Genomic DNA, 26,233 nt, shown 5'->3' on the forward strand with positions numbered 1-26,233 from the left:
CAATTTGCATAAATAAAGCCCTACTCCATTTCTTAATTTTCACTTAAAACTCTAAACATATTCAAGAACACTGAAGCCACTTTACTGTAACTAGTTACATTGAAACAATCCAGTAAAACCGAGCACACTGAAACCAAACTTCAAAATTTGACAGTTTTCTACTCTTATTGACATACAGCATCTCTGTTAGACAGTAGTAATGACCTATACAGTCTATTATAAAAGCGCTTCTCAAGCATAACAATCAACTCAGGCAGTCTGTCCAGAAGTAGTAACAGAACAAGTGTTAAAGACATAATTGAAAGATGAAGTCTCTCTCCACTATTTCTGGTTGGTCAAATTCTTCCCTTAGTTGAATGAGAATGGCCTAATTGCTTAAAGAGTTAACGTATTTGACTAATTTGAATATCATTGTGCTTTTAACTTCTTCTTACCTGTAGAAGAGAACATATGCTTCTGCATTTTGCACAGTGGATTCAGATACTTCTGTGACACTCTGATCATCAAATTCATACCACAAATTATTTAAATTGTTTCGACAATAAGCTATATAATGTCCACCTAGAGTGTTAGAAGGCAAGAGTTATTAAAAAAAAATGTTTATAGCTGTCCATTTTACTTACTTTCCATACATTGCATAGTCAGTACAAGAAGTCTTTTAAAAAGTGAGTAACTTACTAGCAGACAATACTTGGATATACATACTAACTTCTCTCGGATTCAGGATCAAATTCTTCTATATTAGCTAGTGAAGAGTGGGACACAGTTTTCAGCACACGCTGAACTCTTCAAGTAACTTGTTGTCTATCATGCTTGCTATATGACATCAAGATCATACTTAACAATTCTCACTGTTAGTCATAATACAATTATTATTTCTTGAAAACAATTAAACTGACAATTATTAAATAATCAAATACCTGCTAAACTGATTAAGAGTCAAGCACTAAACTGATGATGAGAAAACACTCAGAAAAAGCAGTGGCAAAACAAATTCATCTAAACAATGAACCTCAGTTCAGTGAGGAGTACCTCCTATAGGAAAAAAATCTATGAAGTTCTAGGCTTCTGTCTTCAAATTTACTTTTCTCCTAGTTTAACAGATCTTATAAATACAAAAGCACCTGGCCTTTTGCCTGCTGTCAGCAATAAGAGATTTCTTCAGCTACTCATTTTGCATAAATAGCAGTTATTGCCTATGTTGGGTTAACTGCCACAGTGTTTTTTGTTTTTTAAATTACTGGTATATTTGTACTCTTCCCCCAAAAGAAAGAAACATAAAGCACCCAAACATTAGACATACATATATCAGCTATGGAGAGTAGTAGATTAATTGATAATCTGCTGAGACGCAACACTAACGTTTATACATTCATGCTGTTTACTTTCAATAGTATAAAAGGAAGAGGGAATAGTTGGAGAGATCTTTGTTGTTTTGGGGGTGAGGGATGCTGGAGTTTTGTACTTGCTTTATATTCTAGCATCCGCTAATTTTTTGGATTGCAATTTTATTTAGCAACACTGTACAATTTCATAGACATGTACTCTTTAAGATTAAGTCTCCTTATAGTTTTAAGGGCAAAAATCTCAGAACCTTTCACATTTAAAAGTTAACAATGCTTATCTACTGACCCTTCGCTACATAAACATCTTTAAACAGAAATGCTGACGTGAATATCAATTGCAAATACAAAACTATCAGCCTCATACTTACTGCTGGCAGTTCCATGATGACAGATTACAGATAACAGATCGTAAGTCACTATTTGAGCTGGACTGTCCTTAGCAAGGAAAGGCTGAAGATCAAGTCCTTCCAGGGGAAAGGATACATGAGTCCCAATTTTTGTGGAAAACATAAGTTCATGTCTAAATCTTTTGAGATGAATGCACAGTATCTGTAAGAAGGATCAACAGCCTCAAGACCTGTACACGCTATTATTTGATAACCATACTGTATATGCCATCCTTTCATCATATCAAAAGTCTCATTTATCTCTATGGCATGAGGCAACAGATCAAGCTCTGTGTTCCAGTTTTTAATCAGTTGTGGCTCAAGCAGTTACAGATGAATTAGGAATTTTCTAAAGGACTTTTTGTATTGACACTGTAAGAGACAGTCCTGAAAAGTTATTAACACTAATGCAGTAACGAAGGACATAACTATTCTCTTCTCTAAGGCATCTATTGCACATTCTTGTAATGAGGGACATTCCTCCTGATTACTGCAGCCATCAACTCATGTTTTGAAGTCCAAAATTAATTACTTTTAAAACACAAAACATAACTTGCCAAAAAGATTTGAGTCTCGCTATAGTATTTAATCCTATGCTACGGCATAAATGAGGCTGACAATAACATGGGAAATAAAAACTCTAACTTCACTTTTCATTATGAATGTTCACCTTCTTATAAGGTGCATAATCAAATGCTACTCGCATTATATTATTTGCGTTTCAGGATAGATATGCTTTCATGATGTAATGTTATAAACATTATTTACTCTGTGCAACTTGTTAGCCTTACCACATTCCTAATCATGCAGAAAAAGTGCTTTAAAGTGCATGTGGTAACAGTACCTCAGGAAATTTTTGCACTTTGCAGAATTTAACTCCATTTCTTAACCTAAGCAAAAGAAAAACAAATAAATGCTTAGTTCTAAAAATGTTTTGTTTCATTATGCTAGATCAGTAAGAGACATGACAAAGTCTAAGATGAACATTAAATTTGTAAACACAAAATATTTCTGGAATGCAGACTACACACAGACTAGCCAAATTATACAATGACGCTCTGGAAGAAAAGATTTTGTTCTGCTGAAAAATTCAAAGCAATGCCTACAGATAATTAAGTTCTATCTAGCTAATAGTTTCTCCTAGCATAGAGAAAACAACTCAAAGCTTCATGGAAGTTGACTATTCGGCAGGGGGGAGGGGGATCCAACTAAGTTTATCTTAAGAAATTACCTACAACAGCTCATCAGTTATGTAGCAAAAAAAATGATACTCTTTTTCCAGACAGGGCTGTAAGCAGTTTTTTGAACTTTTCTGTTCCTTGCTTCTTTGTCTATCAATGCTATAGCACATTTTTTTTTTTTTTCTTTTCTTTTCTTTCCTTTTTTTTTTTTTTAACACAGTGAAGTAGGCTACTGCATCTTAATGAAAGCCTGCTAGTACTCTAGAAGTCTAGCAGCTTTTATCTTGATCAAAAGAATTTAGAATGGTCTATAATTGTATGGAACAACAAAAGAAGTAACCACATTTGGTTTATAATAAAGTATTGAGTCAGCACTGCCCAACTCCTGCACCTTTGTTAACAGGGGCAGCCATAGTACAGGGTAGTATCAAAAGAAGACAGGTACTACCACATATTCAAAAGAAATAAATGCCTCTTGACTAACAGCAAAAAACTAAGACAAATTAAAACACATGTAAAAGTTAGCTTACTTTTTACACTTTCCACAACTGTACATGTTATCACCTGCAAACATAGGAGAGAAGAAAAATAGCCATTATTGTTCAGATTCTTATCCTTCAAGTTCACATATCAGCTACTTAAAATTTCAAATGAATTTGTCGTTAGATTACATTCAGCATTTAACTGCTACGAGAGTGTTGACATTACAACTAGATAGAAAAGGTTAAGTTTTATGCTTCCTACTATGAAGCAACAGTCAGAAAAGATGGTGCTGTATAATTTAAAAGGGAAAACTTACTAATGTCTACATGAAGGATATGAGGAGGAGCACTGAAACAGTTTTTTGTTGATATTTCATTAAGCCAAATTCAGTTTCACCTGACATCTCTAAAGTAGACTTTATGGGGATTTCTTGACTCAAAATTCAGTTGAGTAGGAAACTTACCTTTTTTAAATGAATGATTCCATAAGCAAGGAATAACTGTATTAGAGTCTAATAGGCAGCCTTTCCTTAATTGCTTAAAGCAAAAATTAACTAATCTTTTTAATCATGGTTGAAAAAGCAAGCATACTAATTTAATTAACCTCTTACCCTTGAGCTCATCTCTGGCGAAAAAGGCAGCAAGACAATCTTGTAAGTTTACAACTGGACCCCAAAACCAGCTAGGAACACATGAGACAACAAACCTGAAACATCATTGACAGAAAAGAAAAAACAAACAACAAATGTTCTGCCAGAAGAGCAGAAACTGGAATTAGAAAAAGAAAATAAATAAAACAAAGTAAAAATCATTTACCTTTTGAAATACTCCATAAAAAAAGCTATCCATCCCTGGGGTGCATATGCTTCTCCACATGATCCTGCTTTGACCAGAGAAGTCTGATGACTTGCCGAATGGAGTTTAGCAAGATCTTCCTTACCTGGAATAGGCAAAGACAGATCCTGAAAGGTCTCCAGGGTTACAGACACCTAAAGCAAAGAACAAATGAAATAAAAGAATCAAGAGAAACAGTAAACTGAGTTCTGTAAAGTTCACCAGCAGCAACCCAGTTGTTGTGTAGCCTCAAATTCCACTAGGTGGCAAACCAGTTATCAATTAGGCTATGTAAGAGTTCATGGTCCAGGGTGGGAGGGGAATTAGAGAGAAAGAGCATACGTGTGCCAAAGTGAGTGAGCTTGTACATTATCATCACTGAAGCTTTGGTTATTTTCTTATGCTATTATTAATCATTTTCTTCCTAGTGATACAAAGCCCAAAGATTTTTGCCTCAGGCTCTTGTCATACAAGCTAGTTTCAGAAAGCTTCAGCCTATTGTTCTGACAGAATTTTACTCAGACATTATCTTGATCTGATATAACCAGATCTACTGCCAGAGACTATCTATTCCCCCAGCTGCACACGTTATTTCTCTCATGCTGTATTTAGTGAACACATTGAGTGAAACAGTCAAGTAAACTAAAAAAAAAAAATCACTTTGCATTTGTTCACCAGATCAGCCTATGGTTAGTGAACATTAAACCATATCCTTTGTCTACAACAAAGGTTTACCTATCCAATACTTGGTACTATTACTTTGAAATTGATGAGGTATACTATACATGCTTAGATAATTAGGTTTGTTCTAAAAGCTCACCTGTACTGTTCTAAGTAATTCTATTAGCAAATATTACCAAAAAATTACTGTTCCTGTGACACAGCACATCATCCAGCAGAAGGCTGAACTTCAGAAACTAGTTTGTGATATCACTTGTAAAAGTAAATGCCTTTAGCTGGATTTTTCCAAAGGGCTGAGGTTTCTCAGCTTCAATTTATCTGATAAATTGTTCTACTTTAACATCCTTTACCATTTTTGACTTTTCTTTATAACATTATATACCTGACAACTTATCACAGTAATAAGTATGCATTAGGAAAAATCAGAACATTACCATAAACTAATCATACCTAAGAACTCAAAGAGCAACTTGAATTCAACTTTACTGTAAGCCAGCACTCAAAAAGTTACTTTTCAGCTGTGTTAATTCCTAGCTGAATAAAAGTAAGTTAGTCTACATACAAAGTGCTGGTAAATTCCTAGCTGAATAAAAGTAAGTTAGTCTACATACAAAGTGCTGGTAACAGCTTCTACAAGGATTTGAGTAAACAAGTATGGAACAGCATTACCTTCTAAGGAAATCTGCCACAAGAAATAAAAGATTACCAGGGAATGACTACATCTTTAAATCCCAAAATATTTGTATTTGAGCGGGGAAGGGTAAGGAGGGAAACAAACACCCACACAAGAGAAACACTTCCCCCTGCACACACACTCCTTACTTACCCGATCACAAGTCAAGCACTGTACTGAGCTTATTATAGTGCCATCAAATATGTCAGAGATAACACTCCTATACTTCTTGCGTTTCTTCCTTTTTGGTGAAGGCACAGTTGAAACTAGTATAAGATGACAAAAATGAAAGTAATCAAGATACTGTAGGATCCTGTATTCCTTGAGCTTTGCATAATATAAAGACATCACATATTTAAGATTAAATTATGGGAAAAGCTTCCTTTTCTTTTTAGTAAAAATTTCTCAGAGATTTCACAACCAGATTACTGCTACTACCCAGTAATTCATTTCAATTCCTCAAGCAGCTTATAGGGACAAAGACTAGAAAGTTTTGCTGCTGTTTGAGTAAAACTCAAACTACTAATCTTGAAATCCATAGCCTATTACTATCAGATTAATCTCAGCAGTAATCCTCCAAAGTATAAATTTAAATAGGCAGATTCTATCTGACATGTAGTTTGATCATATTTTTCCAGGAAGTTTTAACCACATTAGGCCAAAGAGCTGAGAACTCATATACAACCTTACTGTATTACAACATTGATGACAGCAGGTTCAAGCAGACTAAACGTAACTAGAGTCTGATTTAAACAGCTGCTGGTTATGCTGGTTAAACCCTCCCCAGCAAAGAAAAAAAGAAAAAAAAAAAAAAAAAAAAAAAAAAAAAAAAAAGCACTCACACACCAACACACACACCCAAAACCAACTCATTCCCCTCTCATCCTCACTAATTAAGCCACCTTAAATGAAGCAGTCTCTTGGGCTTTAAATGTTTCAGAAATGGTAGCTTGAAACAAAGACTGCAAACTCTGCTGAAGTCTGTACATTACCCAAGAGACTGCTGAAGTCTTGTAGGAGTCAGAAGCAAACCTTGCCAAACTACCACCAGTCAGTAAGGAGACAGGCAGTGAAACACACAACTAGTTATAGCAAAAAGGAAAGCAAGCAACTCCAATACACCTTTCATAAAAGCACCACCTCCCAAGGCTCCTTTGTAGATAAGCAGCTTGTACATTAGCAAATACCCATGGCTCTCTGCTGTCCAGCAGTATTAGATATTGCCTGTCTCACCCCTACCTAGAAAAATGTCTAAAATAATGGGAAAAGTCTGAATTTACCACTGACAGAAAGAAAAGCTGTTAGAAGTAATTTGAGAAGTCCTCTTCCCAGATCAGAGGGATAGATATATATTATTCAGCATGGATACAAACCACATTATATTGCCTTTTGCCTTAAAATCTGTAAGGTTCATTTCAAATCATTTATTTTGCCACCACATGGCTTTAAGATGCTTCTAAAGCTTCCATCTATCTAGTGATTTTTGAGACATGCCATATCTATCACAATCCATGTTAACAAATAGCAGGAAGAAATGGAAGACAGACAAGCAGAGGCATCTTAGAGTTGTGGCACCCAAAAGACACCATTTGCGTTCAGCTAGGAGAATAGGTATATTTATTTGACTAGGTAATTACATGTCATTCACAGGTTCTAGCTCAGGGAATAAAGAAAAGCAAGCTTGTGAGTCTGCAAATGGCTGCACTACTACTTTCCTAGACATTTCTATTGCATACATTTACCTGCTCTCTCAATACTCCGTAAGTATGACCAGGAGTGAGGTTGTTACAAAGTGACAAAAATTAGAGTAGTTGAGGTTGGTAGGGACTTCTGGATATCATTTGGTACATTCTTCTTCAAACCAGCACTAGTTTTGAACAGTGAAAAATCCACCTCTGAAGATGGATATTCCACAACACCTCTGGGCCACTGTTCCAATACTCCACTATTCATTTCAAAGACTTTCTTTCCATTTAATAGAAATTTTCCTTACTGCATTTTTCCTCCATTTTCATTTGCTGTATGGTTTCAAGAACAATCTGGCTCTGTGTTCTCTGAAGAAACCAAGCTGTGCCAGTCTCTCCTTGTACACCACAGGCTCCAGCCATCTAACATCCTGTCTAACATGCTCTAGGTGACCCTGCTTGAGCAGGGAGGTTGGACTAGATGATCTCCAGAGGTCCCTTCCAACCCTACCCATTCTGTGATCTTGGTTATCTTCTGACGGACTCACTTCAGTTTAAGTCTTTCTTGTACTAGCAAAGCCAAAACTGGAGACAGTACTACTGATGCAGTCTCATAATTGCTGAATAAAGGGAAACAGACCAAGGAGGTCAAAGGAAGAGACTCAAGACCATTTAAACTTCCCATTCAATATCAGTGTTAGAGTAACAAAAGGAAAAGTAAACACTTTCAGAGCTGAATCATTTGCTGGATGAAAGAGGATCACAGTATTGAAGGATTTGTTTGTTTTTAATGTTAGCCTTAAAACTGTGTTCTAAACTATGAGCTTTTATTAAAATACTCTACTGTTAGAGAAATAAAGCCAAAAAAATCATATTGCATTGTTCCTTGTGCCCTAAAACTGCACTGTCCTGGAGCTGAAGGTAAAAGTCTAAACTTTTTGGATGACATCTGATGCCATGGAAAACACCAAGAGAAATAAGCTACACTGCACAAACACTAACCACCAGACAGTAGCTACACTAAAGTGATTTATCCATAGCAAAGGTATGACTTACTGAACTTCTACTGAAGAACCTGTGTGCGTCTCCTCTGAAAAGCATTCACTTCTCTTTCTTTCTGTGGGTACTACCCTCTCACATTTGCCCTCTCTCCAAACAGAGGTAGAAGAGGAAGTTCTCTAAAAATATTATTCCACTCTCCAAAAGCAGAGGGGCAAACAGTATCCATGCTTCGAAAGAAAGAAACAGTCAAAAGCTCACAAAAGTTAAGGGACTTCTACTATACATCCAGCTTGAATAATGACCACTGACCTGTTTCCCATTAGTGAAAGGAGACAAACACTGTAAGCTGCATTGCTACACAAGCAGTGTGGTACAAAAACAAAGCAAGTGCTCCACCTCTAAAAGCCTGCTGTATAGAGGCTAAGACAGAAGAGACAAAACAAGGAGTATGGAGCAATTCAGTTGCAGTAGGAGATAGAAGGACCTATACCTTTTTTGTGGGCTGGTGCCAGTGTAGGGCACGATGAGCATGATTTAGGAGGACTGTTTGATAAGCGTGCACTCATCCCTTCGTTTGTTGAGGGGCTCTGGACTGCAGATAGATCATTCACATGGACCTCACTGACATATTCTGCAATTAATATTTGCATTATGACACAAATTCTAACAAAAAATTTACTGCAGAATAAACTGACACAATGGTTACACAGGTCATTTATCTACATTGGCAGGTCAACGGACATTTACAAATACAGCATGATTTCAATTCACATATTAAGTTAAAAATTAAATCAAAAACACTCCCCCTCCCTTTTAGGTTATCTGAACCTTATCCAGCACAAATCTTTAGCTTTCCAAGTGAATTCAAATTGGACTACAAAACATCTAAACTGAAAGATAAATTAAGAAGATGCATTGTTTACACATGTCCTATTAGATATATAGCTCTACAGTATTCCAGATCTCATTTCCACTTGCACAGTTATGTCAGCTAAGAATGTGACTATTTCAACTGCACATTAGGAATGTCTTACCTGAGAATCTGCTATGTATCTGTACTTTGACAGTTTCTTGATTATTTAAAAATTCAGTGGTTTCTGAAGCAGCATTTACATCTTTTTCTAAGTCTTCCATAGAACTTTCTTGGCTAAGTTTGTTGCACAATGCTTTTTCTTTCTGCCAGTCCTTGGACATTACTGAGCTGTTTTCATCATCACAAATTAACATAGTTGTCTCTGCAGGATCCTCTAAGACAGGTTTGAAGAGGGACTCATTTTCTGATTTGTCACCAGCACCACAGGATTCACAAGACTGAAAGACTATATCTGATGGGCTCTTATCTCCTTCCATACTCTCTTCGACACTCATAGGTTGGGCATCTTCCACTTCCACAACTGGCTCTTTTAATTCTTCATGAAGCAAGTCCATTAGACAACGTAAAAATTCTTGTGCATCCTAGGATTTTTAAGCAAGTTTTACAGCATAGCTTTAATATTTTCCAAATACAATGGAATATTGTTAAAAAAAAGGGGGGGGTATGAATAACTAGAATGAAAGCTACAGCTGACTGTTAATAGTTTTAGTATAAATAAATTCCCCTGCCTCCAGTCTAAAGTGGAAAAGAAATTTAATTTTCAGACAATATGCATCTCCTGTATCCATTTCTGATGTGTCAACAAGGCATCTTGAATATCAATAGAAGTTTCCTCCTAAACTCTTCTCCTGCTGACAAGCTTTTTTAGTAACTTCAACAAAAATACTGCCATGGCTTATACATACAATAAGTGTAACTCAAGCAACTACCAAGAATGTGGCCAGACTCCAACTTTGCTGGTAACAGACTGTTTTAGGGGCAGATCTGAAACCTTACGCAGTATCTTCAGTAAAGCAATCAGAGTCTTGCCTTCACTGGGCATGAAAGTTCTTAATTAAAACAGATTATAATACAATTGGAAAGCTGAGGTAAATGTACTGTAGTGGCAATGATAGGTCTTAATTTTTCTTCAAGCCCAAACAAGATTCCTTAAGAACTATCATTCTTTCCACAGAGAGTTGTGAAACATTACTGCCAGTCTAATCTGTGTTTGGAAATAACACTAAAAAAAAAAAAAAAATCAAATTTCAAAATCCACCCACCAGCTGTGTTCCTGTGGATAGAGAATATCAAGTAAAAGCAGGCATGGAAGAGAACAATAGCCTCTTTTTGGTAACTACTAGTGCTTCCATTTTCCTCTTTACAGTTTAGTTGTTTGTAATAATCACTTTCACTTCTCAGCATTCCCACCCCACCATCATAGCAGTTACTTATTAAGCTCTAACTGCTGAGTGGCAGACATTCAAACATTCTTGTTGTTTGGTTAATAAAAACCACACACTGTTACTTTCTTATAAATTACAGCTATCAGATGCAGAATTTTTTTTCGTTATCCAAGTCCCAAATCAATAAGCCTATCTGCTGATAGTGCTTTTACAAAAAAAAAAAAAAAAAAAAAAAAAAAAAAAAAAACAACACTTCAGAATGTTTACTGGCTAATCTACATCTCAGTTTAGCAAAGTAATTCCTTTTTTTTTTTTTACTGAAATTGGACAAAGCAGACCAACTAGATGCCCAGCTTGTGCGGCTGGGCAATAGGAAAGTGTCAGTTACATAGAACCTGTTATGTTTTAATTGTTTATGTGAAACCTGTTACTAAACACAACTGAAGTGTGATCCAGACAGAATATAAAGGTCTCATTAAGTGTTACTATACATAAAACAAACACACACACCCACCAACACACACACCACTCTATTCAGTGTTTAAAGCTTCAGGAATCCAGTTTCCACATAGTTTGTTAAAGATTAATGTTTTCCCACTTTTCCAGAAGGTCAAGTAGGTCTTAAGAAACTAATAAGAAAGTTAAACTGTCCTAAACCACTAGAATAATTCACCACATGAATCAATATGGAGATTACTATTTAAACTCTTACTTTACAGCCACATGCAGCATTTGAAAAACAAAACGTGGTTTGAATCCTCCAATCCACCAATGAACACATTAATTGATACAGCAAAACTTTAATAGGTAGTTGAAATTTGGTAAGGATATAAGCTAGCTTTACTAATTGGAAAACTAAAGGTCCTCCTGCCAAAAGCTTTTAATAAAAAATCTGCAAACTATATCAATGCACCAAGATACTGTCTGAAAGATCACACACAGAATGCCTTTACTAAGTAATAATTCATGTCTACTTAACAGCTTACCAATTTACAATTCCCATAATGCTGTATGTAAAACAGACATGAATTGTTTTTAAGACAGCTAATAAATGAAAAAAAATAGGTAAAGTGAACTTAAAAGAATTTAGCTGGCAGACAAATACAAAAAAAAAACTATTATAAAATTTTTTGCTTTTATGAATACTTTTATTTTATTTTCTGGGACTGAGCAGTCATTAACAGTGTTACTGAACACAAATAAGGAAGTTTTAGGTACTCATCTAAATATTCCTGAAAGGGAGGAGAAGAATTATTCTCAAAAGTCAGAGCCTGATACAAATAAGCAAAACAGCCAATTTAAATGTTGAAAGCAGTTTCAAATGATCTAGATTTGAAGCACCTAAACGAAAGTTCATGTTGAAATTGTTTTAAATAAACACAGGAAGTATAATACTTTAACACTTAAATTTAAAAAATAAAAAAATAACCTTAAGGCTCAGGCAGACTTAAAATACAGCAAGATGCTTTACCTGTTGAGAATAGCCTCGAAATGTTGGATTAACAGTTTTAATTCCTTGAAATAAGCCAGTAGGAACAACAGAACCAGGCCTAAATGAAAGAAGTTTTAAGTATATATTAAAAAAAAAAAAAAAAAAGCATTTAAATGGAATTTTCCATCTTTACTGGGATCATAATTTTACCTGAAATTGGACTATGACAAGTCTAACAGTTTAATATCAATCTTAGCCCAACATAATTTTGGTATTGAGTTGTTAACTATATAAAGAAAAATATTTTTGTATTTCTCATCTGACAGAAATAGCAAAGACTGTAATAGCCATCTCTATTAGTCACATCATTTAAGGTTCACATCATCCAATTGTCTCCGACACAAAGAACTGGACGTTCTTCACACTAAGCACAATTACTATTTAACTGTTTTGTAAGTCTAAAGTATTTTCTAGAAAGAGATAAATTCAATGCAATGAAAAGCAATTGACAAAACACTGATATAGAACCAAGGACAAGACAGATCTAAAATATGTAACTATTTCTTTCAGATATAAACCTGTTTTTGATAACTTAAGGCTCATTTGTACAACGCTTATTCATACATTTCTTGATGTAATTTGTAGCAAGGAAGATTAATCAATTATCTACCCTATCTTTGGCAGATATGGAAAACAGGTTATGATTTGCAGAATTTATACCTTCCTTAGTCTTTCTCCTCCAAAGCAAAAGGCTAACCTTTTCAGCTCTTCCTTGAAGATCACCATTTCTTCCACACAGTTTTCCTACTGAAATGGACCTTTATTTCCCAAATGTCATGTACTGGTCTTTCAGAACAAACTTTTAATTCAAACCAGTAATTCTGTGATACAGACAAGGAAATACTTATACATAGGATAGATTGATCCATCTACACCAAGTCCATCTCTTACTTATAACCATTTCATCAAAATGATACAATACCTGCTTTTGTGCCAGAGTTCTGTCATGAGTTTGAGATAACTCTTACAAATTGCTGGTTTCTTATCTGTTCTGGCTAAGGCTCCACAGTCAAGAAAAAAGTATGTCAAAGGAGGGCTAATTAAAAAGAAAAATACGATAGTTTTCAAGTAGTTAAAATACAGAAGGAAATACATTCTTTGTACAAGACACTCATCAAAAGTAATTACTATTAGGAAAATGGACAACTCCATTTCCTGGGTCCTTAAGTGCTGTAGCCAAATATTTCCTAGTCTGACAACCTCACTGGTAAAGCAGCTCTGCTCCTCAAACTTAATCTGGTATTTATTAAAGCACCAGATTTGTCCAATGGGATTCATACTCAAGGCAAATTCTACCGTCATCACAGAAATACACATTCACCTCTATGGCAACAATTACAACAAGCCTAGACTATAAATAGATACCAAAATCTTTTTGCTAGCATCCAGTAATGCCACATGATGTTTCTAGATAAATAATTTCTACTTAAATCATTATTTACCCATTTACTTCATGGTGTCTTGCCAACTCTCATATTCTCTCCCCCCACCCTTTTCCAAGTCACACCACCTTATTTAAGTTGAACTTTTTACACAAAACTAAAGGCAATATTCCAGCATACTTGCAAAGTTTGGTATTTCTTAGATTAGATGCTTTATGCCATTTCTCCACCTTCTAGAGAAAAGTAGAAAATTACAGCATCAATATTCCTCATAGCTCCTTTTTCCCTGAGTAGATTTCCAGTAAGGTCTATTGAACCTTGCTCTGTTTTGAACTGTAGCCAAAAGCAGTTGCTTACAGTAAGCATACATGATATATGGTTAAGTATTGTCCCAGTCTCTAACCATCTGCAGTGCAAGAAACTCCACAGATGGATAGTGTTTCTACTTCTGTAGCCTTATATTTCTCCTTTGTGAGCCTGTCCACCATCTCCAAGTAGGGAGATGATATTGTATTCTAGACATTCCTAGAACAATTTAGCACAGTAACAATAATCCATAGGTATAGTTTGTAAGTACCAGATTTGGACCTTTTAATCTTAACTCTTTTCTAATTGGGTTTATACTTATTAATTTCCTTTGGCTTCTTCTGCTAAGGGAAAAAACCCAAATTTGTATCTAGGGTGTGTTTTTTTTTTTTTTTTTAATCAGCCTTTCTAACTTCTAGAATTACATATATTTTTATTGAAGAGAGCAAGGAATTAGAATGAAATAGGTAAAAACCTGACTAATCCTTATCCCATAATACTTTATTGTATTGGTAACACAAGTGCTTGTAGTATGCAAGATTGAGCTATAACAGAAATATGGCCTCCGCCATGGAAGGCCAGGCCTTCACAATCCGTTACTCAATCTTCAGAAAACGTATGTCTACGCAAATAAAGTTACATACATATCCATTTTCCTTACCAGTTGGAAAGAGCCTGTAAAGCCGCATTCATGTAACATGTGTTTCCAATATTTTTTAATCCTGTAAGACCTGAAAAATAGTTAATAGTCAACAAGTGTCCTAAGTTAACTCCCTAAGAGATGTACATTAATCTCTGCTGTATTATATCTGTCAATTGACTTCTCATGCCAGTTAGAACATAAAGGTGTAACAAAAAGAAATATTGGACTCCTAAGTGAATAATAATCTATCTAGAAAAAGTAATTTATATTTTTATTTTGGCTAAAACACTTCAGACAAGTAGACTGTACTTCATCTTCTTAACTTGCAATGTTTTATAACAGTTGCAGACTTATTTTAAAAGTGTTTATCAGTAATACATTTAAGTTTTACTTGAACTTAATGATATACCAGTGCAGTTAAGTTTTTTCTGTGCTGTGTTCAGAACAGTTAATCATAATATCAAAGGTTTTTAAAGGAAGCTTTCATTCTTCTATTTAAAGTTCATGCTAATAGTTAAGATTAGATTATACATTCAAAATCTACTGAGCATGTAACTATCCCAGAAGCAAAGATTTAATTAACTTACAATCAGTCTCTTTCTAAGCAGACTAAACACCCTAATCTTTATACACTGTTCAGTTTATGCTACCCCAAGAATTAATTTTCAAGCTCAGACTGTTTACTTTCTTTACTGATAACTGCAAATAGCTTTTCCATGCACAAGTTATAATTAAGAAACTTTCAATAACTAACACAGCAAATAGTCATCAAAAGTACTCTAAACATCTGAAGAGAAGCTACTTAGATGAGCCATAACTAGCATGCTCTAAAGTCAGTGAAAAAAAAAAAAGCTGAAACACTTGTCATTCTTAGCTAGTGCAATATTAATGAAGTAATTAATTTCAAAATCTCACACAAAAATTGTGAGAGAAAGCACAGTAACATTTATGACTCAGAATCATCATCTTAATTGCTAAAACTGGAAAGCTCTGAATATTTAACACCATTGGCTTGATGTAATCCTTAAAACACAGGAATTGCATCTGATCATTTTGGTCTTTTGACAAAAATAAAATCCTTCTACATCTTAATAGTAAAAAGATTTTGGTTGCTTCAGTTGAGTTTCAGAAGGCTCTGCTATCTCTGAATTGAAATAGTCCTGTGCTTCCTACATGTAAACCTGCATTACATTAGCCCTTTCAATTTCTACTACAAAATAAAGGACAGTCATTCTTACTAAAATAGAAGAGAAGCATCATCATATTTTAGGCATTTTTAACAGCAACAGATACTTCAAGAAGTTTTTCTCACTCCAGTTTTACAGTCTGCACATAAGTAATTTCAATAAACAGGTTCAGAAATCAAATAACTTGTGAAAAAAATTATTGATTCAAGTTTTATATAATTTGATAGCTAATTTTTTATATGTTGCAGTCATTTTTTGTATTACTTTATTGTGCTTTCCAATATATGCTTCATCAAAAATAATTAAAATTAAATTTTAATTTCAGAACAAAGTTAACGCAGAGTTGGAGAAAAATTTTGAGAAACATGTGGACATAATCACAACATTGCTACTGGGACAATTCTACTGATATATTACTTCCATAGAAGTTACCTCCTCAAAATATTCACAGGACAAAAGACAATCAGAGATAGGAGAAATCAACCAGGAATAAAACGCATGGTTTAATGATTTAAAGACAGATGGTGAATCAGTGGGGTGCAGACATATCAAGACAGACTGTCAGATGACAGAAGAGGCAAAGATGAGTTTTGGCCAGTGTTGACAGAGACAAGTTGAAGTAGATGAGTAAAGGAGAAATGAAATCCATGAATTAGAAACTTTTATCACTGATGCAAAACCAAACTGCCTTGACATATTCACTGGCATCTCAAAAATACTAGTTTAGACTTATCTATTGGTTACATATTTCTAAGGAAATGGTATTCAGAAATATATTTACTTTTAACAGAAATAGTGTCAAACACTTTTTTTTTAAGTGACCAATAACAGTTTAAGACTTCTAAGAAATAACAATCATGATGTTCTCTTGTGAAATGAGAAATTAAAGACTTCACCGAATGGTGATTCATCCACTCTTGTGTTTACATTTTCATCTTTATATTAACTATTAGGCTTGGGTTAACTTTTATAACAAAAAGGCTTGGAAATACATGAAATCCATTACTGAGAAGGAAAGAGAAAGAAAAAAAATAAAACTAAACAACAGCGAAATCACCACGCTAGAAAACTACTGTAAAAGGATTACCAAAAATGCCCAAAAGCATTCAAACCAGGAACCTTATAAAATAGGAGAAAGCATTAGAACAGATTTTATTAAAAACTACTCTTACCAGAGTGGCTAGAACACCAGCTACACTAAACATTACTCCAACATGCTTTCTTATTTTTGCCGCTGCTTTCACAGGTGCACTACACATATCACTGCAGCCTCTGCTCTGAAGGTAAGTAAAGATTGCTGTAATAAAGGTGAAACTAAAAATAAAGATCTTAGTTTGAGCAGAACAGGAAACAGTTCCAGTTAGAAGAGAATTCATTTTTAGCTTGAGAACAGACTTGGAGACATACACATACAATAAAAGGGCAGCAATAAAGTATGGGATTTTGCTTGTATTACCTCTAGTCTTTAAATCATCTTCTTCCACTTCTGTATCTAGATCATCAAATACAGCTGCTAGTGGAACCTTCAGTACAGGATTACTAGGTATTTTAAAATCCTTATCAAAAGAAAAATATATTAGTACATATTTTTCTCTGTTAAGCTTTAGCATAAGTCCACCAAAAAAAATAGGAACTAAAAAATAATGTGAATGAGAACCGCATTGTGAAAACTCATTTCACAAAGTGAGAATAAAAGGATTCCACAGCTATACTATTGAAATTTACTATGAAAAACAAATTTCTGTTTTCAGACTAGCAGTGACAGTGTTGTACTATTTAATGAAGACAATTGAAGAAGAGAGTAAAACAGAATAAGTTTTCTTTCTCTTTGATAACAAGCAGTAAGCCAACACTGCAACACTAACCCAGCAGTCATCACATAAGAGTTAGCATATGTGCTTTTGATTTGCTACAGAACATCTCATGACATTTGAAGACAAATCTGCTAAAAGCAAAATTTATAAATGGAAGAACAGTATTAGGCAGGCAAACATTTATTGCATGACAAATTATCCTTGTGAGCACATAAACAGAACATCTAAACAAAACATGAGACAAGATTTCTATTAGCTTTCACTGGCATCAATAACTGGGAGAAGATAAAAAAAAAATACTTGTTCAAATTGCAGAAGAACACAAGACAAGCAAATATCATACTTCCAGTATTTCAGTTCTGTGCACAAAATCCGCTTTGCTTGATTTTTTTCTTACTTGCCTCCAGTGTTAATTATTTTTATCCATTATCTTACTCTTCAGTTACAATGTTAATTGCTAATAAATGTGGAGTTAGAAATAGGTAAGAACTTCTATAAAGTCTCCTCTCTAATATAATAACTGTAAATACTATAATTTTAGGCCTATATTTTAACTTGACTTTAGTATTATATTCTGTGATACTGGCCATATTCCTCTCTTTGGCACATGAACACATACTAAAGTATTTTGCTAGTTAGCCAGTAACTACTGTAATTAGTTTTGTAACTAAAATTTTCAAGAGTTGACAGAATGGAAAGCACAGCTGAATTATTCCAACCTTGCAGCCTTAGACTTAACTCTGTGCTTTTTCTGTAACTTCCAATTTATTGTCAATTAAAAAATAGAGAGCAAGATCAAAAAAAAAAAAAGTATTCTTAGGAAGGATGCAATATGCAGAGAATGAACAGAGAGAGAGTGGACACCGTCTCTTCAGAAAAGTTATAAAGAGCAAAGACAAAAGAGGGGAGGAAATGTCAGTCTTATTCCATGAAAGACAAGTTAAAATAACAATACTTTACTGCAAAGCTGCAACTGCCTATGTATTTCACACGTTTAAAAATACCTGCACACTACTTTCTTGTGCTTGATGAGATAGTCTTGCATTTGGAAGTGGAGAGTGAGATCCTAATTTTCTGTCCAGGAATACTTCCTTACTACAGGCATAACACCAAACACGGAGTGTAGTAAGGTTGACAGTTAGACAGTGTTTTGTTTCCTATAACAGAACAAAAGCCAATACTGTGATTCAGAAATTTTGAATACTGCTGCTATATGCAAGCTAGAACAGAATAATTAAAATGCTGTCTTTCAATAATGAGACAAATACATGCATGTTAGAATGTTAAAAATATTAGCAGTTTCATTACTGAAACTTTAGCACAAATGACAACATTTTTAGTACAAGTTACCCTGACTAGCAACAAAGTACAATCAGAATGTAAGCCACAGTCATATCTGACATGACTCTTTAATTACAAAATAAGAGATTGTTGTCCAAACTTAAAATTCACAACCAATTTTCCAGGAATGTCTCCAAATGGCAATAATGACAGCCTCCCAAGTGAGGTTAGTGTTTAATTCTCCTTGTTTTTTTTGTCAAAAAATTAAGTTACTGGCCATTTAACAATCAAAAGAGCAACATGAATAAGATTTCTAGTTCAGTTACAATAACAGCTGTTCACATCAAAACAAACACTCATTCTAGACTTGGTTAGTCCTCTTGTTTGAAGTCTCATACTGTGGAGATATATCAAAACTTGAAAGACTGAGAACATTTTTACCTTTAATCTATCTTTTATCAAACCCTACTTACTGTAAGATTGAATACACAGTTGCTATTATTCTCCAAAGACTTTCACCAACCTTTACCGCATCTTTCTTATACAGCAGCACCAGCTAGGTTTACAGGCAGGAGGGAATCTGCTAGAAACTAGGAAAATACTACAACTGCTACAGGATGCCCAGCTTCCTCCTCCCCTCATTTAATAAGGCCCTGTATTAGAATAATGTTTTTAAAACTAAGATGTAGGCTACAGTTTCCTTACATAGCACTTCCTCTACGAAAAACTGTCAAGACTTCAGATTCTGCAGCTTCAGTTGCATAAGCAATTACATGTCTCCAAAGCAACAGCTTATTACTTTTCTTGACAAGAAGATGAGCATAGTTACTTGTAGCACAGAGAACCCTGCTGGTAGAAACTGGAGTGACCAAAACTAAAACAATTTGTGTCAGTCTTGTTTCTCCCATTTTAGTGAGAGCTTACAGAGATTTTTACTGAAAAATACAAAGATCAATAATGGTTAACCAGTAAACACCTGAGGAATCAAACAAGGAAAGAAAAGTATTCTGAAGAGGGCTTACTACGCAAAAATTAAGTAATAAGAAAAAAAAATCAAGACAAAGATGTCACAGACAGCAAGAAAAAATATCCATTGTCTTTCTCTTACCTGGCAAGTATATAACATTGCTAAAAAGAACACGTGAAGGAGCAGGAATAAACTACAGCAGAAAGCTAAAAGGTATAAAATTATAGTCCAGAAACTCAGGGACCATCTGTTCCCCAATTACACATCAAGTAGCTCATTTATGTATTTATCATAAAGGCTTCAGAACTGTGATTAAGCTCAAATAGCTAGCAAAATAGTCTAGATTTTTATTAGTCTAGTATTGGATATGCACCCCTTTCAAGGACCCATTTCAAAAAAAAATCAGGAATGGTGGTAAATGTGGTCAAAAAGCATTTCTTTCCCTTGTAAAAACCTCAACATATATTGTTTATTTTAATAATTCAGTCTTTTTTAATATTTTTAAAGACCATTATCTGCTCACTGTGGAACTAACAACCCTCTGTCTCCAGCATATTTGCTAAGCGAATGACAGCTTATTTGCTTCATTTTGGCAGGTTAAACTTGCATGTGCACGTGCACAGAACAAATTGCAAGTTTATGTCCCAAATAGATGCATTCAAGCCATCCAGTCTTGCTAGAACTTGGCATGTTGGGAACACAGTGCACAGACGCTCTTACTGAATGGGATATAAGATCAGTGCAGAGCAGGAGAGAATATCCTCAGTGAAGTCTACACTATCTTTATTGGTAGCCACTGGAACAGGGAGTACAGTGCAGAAACAAGGCACCTATTTCTGATAATTTATATTTCCAATCCTCATTAACATAACTTTCCTCCTCTTCACAAAAGAAGCCCCCTCAAAAACTTCACTACATTTCTTCTTTATATAGAAAGTTGGTTTCATCCATCAGCAGTCATGACTCAAAAAAGTTGGACTAGAGCTGAAATACTGCCTTTTAGGAAGCCTTTTGTCCACACAGATCCTACATCTTAAAGACCATCACAATCTGTTGATTTTTTTATTTCACTTTGTTCTGTAAGGAACACAACAGTGTCAGAATTAAAGAAATAATTACTCAGTTGCACAAGGATTATAAATTCAGAAACAAACCCCCAAATTAATCAAAGTTGCTTCTATAGATTTAAAACATTAATAGCTATAAAAAATTTTACTCAGTTAATGCTAACAGGTTACTCATTTCACTATCTAGAGTGAAAAAAGTTCTCTAATTTTACTCCATTCCTTCAAGTAACAGTATTACTAGCAAATATGCATACCTGGGAATGGGTGGTACTGTGATCTACATGGGATTCACCACAGCCAACATATGAACATCTGTTCTGTTGAACAAGATATAAAAAAAATTATACAGACTCAAGGAATGATGTCAAACAAATTTACAGATCAAGAACACAATGCCAGTCCCTTTTAAGTTCACTCATTTTCAAACTTGCAGGGTCCTACACAAACCAAGAGACACAGAGTAAATGTTAAAATAAATACCATATAAAGCAAATTAAGAACGCTGCAAGACTTCACTCAACTTCTTTCACTGGTGGGCAACATTAGACTTTTAATGTGCCTGGAATATAATTTGGGGGCCATTTTGATATTTTCATTCAGATTAAGGTCTATATATATATTTAAGAAACTATGATTTAGTAGAGATCTTGATAGAAAATACAAAGCCAACCAATGTCTAAAATGTTGAACTGCAACAGACTTGAAGCATAACACATTTATATAGAAATGCCTGTACGCCAACGTCCACAGTGCCCACTGACCAGAGTATTGTTTTACAATACATTAATTCTATGCAAAATAATTGTCAATTTTAATTATTCTAATTGCAAAACGTATTTGGATGAGTTGAGCACAGAACCTTGCAGCTGCCAATCTTCACACCATTTTCATTAATCCTTCATTTGCATGAGTAAAGACAATCACATAAGAGGATACAGAATGTTATTTGTGTAATTTTGAGCACATCAATTTATACAGTCAAATTGGACATATACAGTAAATTAATTTTCTGCATCAAACTACTACAGACACTTGTTAAGTTACAAATATTTATCATGCTGGGATCTCACCATGTGCTGGTTGTTTTTCTACACACAAAGATGAAGGCGAGATGCCAATTCATCCAAGAGGAGATATAACACATCATGACACTTGAAGTGTCTTACTGCAATTATAGAACTGTCCTATGGGAATGCTGGTATGAAATTAACTTTTTCAATAACAGTTCAAGAATCCTAAGTTAAAAATAAGAAAAAAAAAAGAAAGAAAAGGTACAAAAAAATCTCTTAAGTTTCAGAGTTCCCCCACACACACACCTGCTAGGTTTATGCACTCCTCAACACTTCTTCCTACTTCTCTTCCTGTTCCAGGAAAGGCTTTTATATCTAATCAAACTTTAAGCTATCTACTACCAAGGTGTTTAATATGGTTTATTTCCCCCATTTAAGAGTGAGTTACCCATTTAAGAGTATTTATCTTTTATTGATAAAGGAAAAATAATCTGATCTTCTCTGTAACAACAATCCACTTTAGGGAAAAGATTGAGTTTTTAAAAATATTCATACACTACAGGTTGGCTTCTCAGCCTAGACATCCTCGTAGCAGGACCTAGACAAGTGCTGTCAAGAAACACAGCCACGCCTACAGAGCAAAATCTCAGTCTCTGGAAACTGTTGCATATCTGAAGAACTCATGAGACATTTTAAAAATTAATTTAGATACATGCTTTCCTGTTGGCATCACAGATCTATCAGAAGCAATATTTTTAGAGGCCTCCCCCGCCCTTTTTTTTAAGGCATAAAATTCTGGAGTTTGGCAGATGGCAAGAAGGGTAAAGCAATAACATAGTTAAGTAGAAACTACGCACAGATTAAAGACTGTACACAAATCAGAAAAGTTTAAAGAATGTCTATTCATGTTTCAAAATAAGGTGTTTTTATGTTTTACTTAAGGACAAAATAGGTAGTAATATGTATTTTTGCACTCAAAGTCAGCATTTACTGCTAGCAGATGTTTCTACCACTAATTGTAAGAGAAGCTCAGAAAAAGTAGTCTAATTCATTCAGGAGTGATGTATTTAATTATCTTCAGATCTACTGACCAAGAAAAAAATAAATTAAAATCTAAAAAATACCTTAACTCAAAGATGAACTTTAATACGCTAGCTTCTTATTCAAAATCTCATTTTAAACACAATATTTTTATATTACAAGAAAAGAGTATCCAATAATAAGAGGCAAATTGTTTCAGAAATAGGAAACTGCACAAAAAAATTCTTTAGTTTTTAAAGTTATTATTGAAAGAATCTCATTATAATTGCTGATTCAAAAGCACTATCATTTTTAAGCATGCTACAGAAGCACAAACTTTAAGAAACAACAGACCAACTTACCTCTAAGCATGCCCAAAGATTGGGTCCTCTAACTTTACAGTCCTGACAAGTGCCCTGTTAAGTTAAGCACAAGCAAAATATTATTTAATTTACTTTCACCGATGAAGTATAACTTGAAGACAAAAAATCAGAAAAAAGTGCTAAGTATCAGCTGATTAACTTTTAGTACAGTTAAAAGAATGAGTTGATATCAACTCAAGTTGTTCCACTTCGCATAATCTTAAGACTAGCATATTTTTCTAGTAAAACACTAGAGATTGTTTTTTTAACATCTTGCTACAAAGTTTTCATCTTAAATCAAGTGCTCTTCTAAAAAAGCATAAGTATATTTCATATTAACATCAAGTTCCCCCAAACTGGTCTTGCATATCAATTTAACAAGAACAGAAATTGAATTGATAGAACTTGTAATGATTGCATGTTCCTATTTTAGTCAACACTACCTGCAAAGCCCCCCCAAAAACACTCAACACTAGACAAATGTTATATATAGCATGTAGACATATATGCCATATACAGCAGCACACCAAGATAACTTACACTTTTGGTTAAGAAATTGAGCATCATATAAAAAAGTCGACTTAAAAAAGAAACATCACCTCCCAGGTACTTAAACGAGTTACAAAATATTTTGTTTGTTCTCTTCATCAATATTAGAGAACAAAAGTTCAGTTAGGGACAAGTTTTCAAACTCCGGTTCTTCAATCAAAAAGTCAACTGAGAATCAACAAAAAATTAAGCATAAATTCTGTTCTTGTGTTTTCTATTTGAAGTCACATCAGCCAGAGTATATTAAATTCACATTCCAAATAAATAACTACCACAATGGCATTGTTTGATTGAGAATGAAATAGATCTACTTGCTGTTTTACTATCTCCTGTAAGCAGTATTTCCATTAAAACATCACCCACTTCAGAAAACAAGATTAAAAATTCCTGGGAAGGTCCTCTCTAAATTTTAAGTACTGAAAAACAGTTTTTCAGTTTTAACAGGTCCATAATTCTTTCCCAACTATATTTAGACTTTCCTATTCCAGTACAGAAGATGGAACGAAATGTTTTACCTGCATTTAGCAGTTAACTGCATCTTATGCATAGTAATATATGACAAAGTATATATCTAAAACAAGTGACCAGCATTAACCATGATAGGAAGGAAGCAAGCAAGCTGCTGTAACTCACATGAGATTTCTGTATCAATTCCTCTTTCGTTATCTCACCAACTGATTCCAAGTGTGGGCAATTGCTGCTGAGTGATGACATTTCAGAAGCTGTGTTTTCTTATATCCTGTATCTGGGATTTAAGACCAGAAAATCACTTTTAACATAATTAAGAGTGAAAAAAGCCCTGATTTCTTCCAGTAGTCACCAATATTAGGTATTTAATGTGCAACACATTATAACCTCTAAAAGAACATGCCTTTTTAAAGTAAGTGAATTTAAATAACTTCATTAAGAAAAGTCAGTAGCCCAAAAAAAACACAGCTGTCTTCTAAAATACAGTCTGACTTTTAGGGCATAAACTAATAGAATCTTGTGATACAGAGTCAGTTTGGATGAGTTATTTAAATTTCTGACTGCCATTGTGGGACCCAAAAGGCTAAAAAAAGGCCTACCCAGAACTGATCCTGGCTTTGACTGTATGCTGTGGAAAAGAGATCTTACATAACAGTTAAACTGTGTTGAAGCTATGAAAGTTAAAATGCAAGCTTATGACTTACTTGTCAAGGGAGAAGGATACTTTATCTTGGATTAATTTATTTACAAAGACACATTCTAGATTCAGGTATATTATATATCAAAAGTAAACTGAAACTTGTAACTCACATGTAGTACAGAATGCTCAGAGAGCTTTCCCTTGATTGAGTTCTCTGTCCTTCCAGGGTCTCTGAAGCAAACATAGAACCTTATTAGAAATAAAATATGCTAAATACAATCACTTTGCCGCTATTGTTATGATGGTTGCACAGACAACTGATGTTTTACAGCACCAAAAAAAAAATATCTGAAATCAGTAATACTCTTTTTATGGAAAATAAAGTATTTTAATTGTGCAGGTAAGAACCACCCCAGAATTTTCCTCCAATTCTCCCACCTAAACAATTACTATTGACACTTCAATCTTTCTAAAGCCCTAGAAGTGTTGAATTTCCTTTGTCCAAGCATTATGTACCCAATCTAGCTTTCCTTTATTAACATATGCATCTAAACTTCCAGGCTAGTTCTATGCTGCATGTAGCCCTTTCTTCCTCCCCATTTGATCTGTTTGCAGCTTTCGGTACTGTTAAACAAAATCTCTTTTCACTCCTTCGCCTGTTTAGGTCTCTCTTTCTTCAGCTACACCACCAATCACTCCTTGAAAATAAGTACACCAGAGGAAATACTAGTTTGTTTGTCTCTCTTCTCTCTCCATAACCTCTCTAGAAAGCATTATCACACGATTTCTCTCATTTTACATCCATTCAACTTCTCTACCAAAATTAAGTAGCCTAAAACTTAAAAACACACAGTAACTTAAACACACAATAGATTTTCCTGGTAGTCTAATATACTTCCCAGTCAATATCCAGTTTATCTTGGACTTGATTTCTATTGCCTTGAAAAAAAAAAGACCTTATTGAAACAAGGATCATTTTTGTTTCTCTTTACTGATAGCATAAACAGTGTTAGCCATGTTCTTCTGCATCAATGCAATAAAAATTATATTCAGAGCAAAGCTCTTCAGTATGTTTGTATAAAAATATAGAACAAACTTTTAGCAAGTGAAATATATCAAATAATGAATCATCCTCAATTTTCTGTCACATTACTAATTCCAGAAAATACCTATTTAGAATAGGAATGGAAACAAGAATGATAGACCTTGGACAAGGTCTATCAAGGCAATAAAAATTTATGAGCAAGTTTCAAGTAAAGCCCTAAGTAGCCCCAAAACCTCAGTGTGAATTAATGCCTATTTAAAAACAGTGCTTTAGAAGGAAGGGTAAAATAGATTAGTAAGGCCTAAAGGCTTAATTTTATGTAATGAGATTTCTCAAAACATTACTCAAAACAACACAAAGCAAGGAAGGAAGCATACTTCGTATTTGCTGATCAGCTACTTTTCACATCCAGAACTGTGCAAATACAACCTGTAATTTTGAAGAACCCCACACCAGATGTTCTGTTCATTC

At 34.3% G+C, this 26,233-nt stretch overlaps 1 protein-coding gene across 3 annotated transcripts in view; it reads right to left on the reverse strand.

The window, feature by feature from the left end:
- The window catches only part of USP33 (ubiquitin specific peptidase 33), a 42,074-nt gene that overhangs the window by 12,170 nt on the left and 3,671 nt on the right, over positions 1–26,233 (reverse strand). The window contains exons 2-19 of one of the 3 annotated variants that reach the window (XM_062581470.1): positions 24,888–24,948; positions 24,243–24,354; positions 23,061–23,114; positions 20,923–20,985; positions 18,358–18,510; positions 16,996–17,095; positions 14,371–14,440; positions 12,944–13,057; positions 12,001–12,079; positions 9,305–9,725; positions 8,761–8,901; positions 5,737–5,849; positions 4,212–4,384; positions 4,007–4,077; positions 3,444–3,477; positions 2,577–2,622; positions 1,715–1,895; positions 435–561 (exon numbers count right to left, since the gene is read on the reverse strand). In XM_062581470.1, the coding sequence (XP_062437454.1) occupies positions 435–561; positions 1,715–1,895; positions 2,577–2,622; positions 3,444–3,477; positions 4,007–4,077; positions 4,212–4,384; positions 5,737–5,849; positions 8,761–8,901; positions 9,305–9,725; positions 12,001–12,079; positions 12,944–13,057; positions 14,371–14,440; positions 16,996–17,095; positions 18,358–18,510; positions 20,923–20,985; positions 23,061–23,114; positions 24,243–24,323 (2,021 nt within the window). In that variant the 5' untranslated portion in view covers positions 24,324–24,354; positions 24,888–24,948. Of the gene's footprint in view, positions 1–434; positions 562–1,714; positions 1,896–2,576; positions 2,623–3,443; positions 3,478–4,006; positions 4,102–4,211; positions 4,385–5,736; positions 5,850–8,760; positions 8,902–9,304; positions 9,726–12,000; positions 12,080–12,943; positions 13,058–14,370; positions 14,441–16,995; positions 17,096–18,357; positions 18,511–20,922; positions 20,986–21,738; positions 21,904–23,060; positions 23,115–24,242; positions 24,355–24,887; positions 24,949–26,233 lie in introns of those variants that run through there. The other 2 variants (XM_062581469.1, XM_062581471.1) reach the window with 2 other exon arrangements.

Source organism: Rhea pennata, chromosome 8 (genome assembly GCF_028389875.1).
Source record: "Rhea pennata isolate bPtePen1 chromosome 8, bPtePen1.pri, whole genome shotgun sequence".
Lineage (NCBI taxonomy): Eukaryota > Metazoa > Chordata > Aves > Rheiformes > Rheidae > Rhea > Rhea pennata.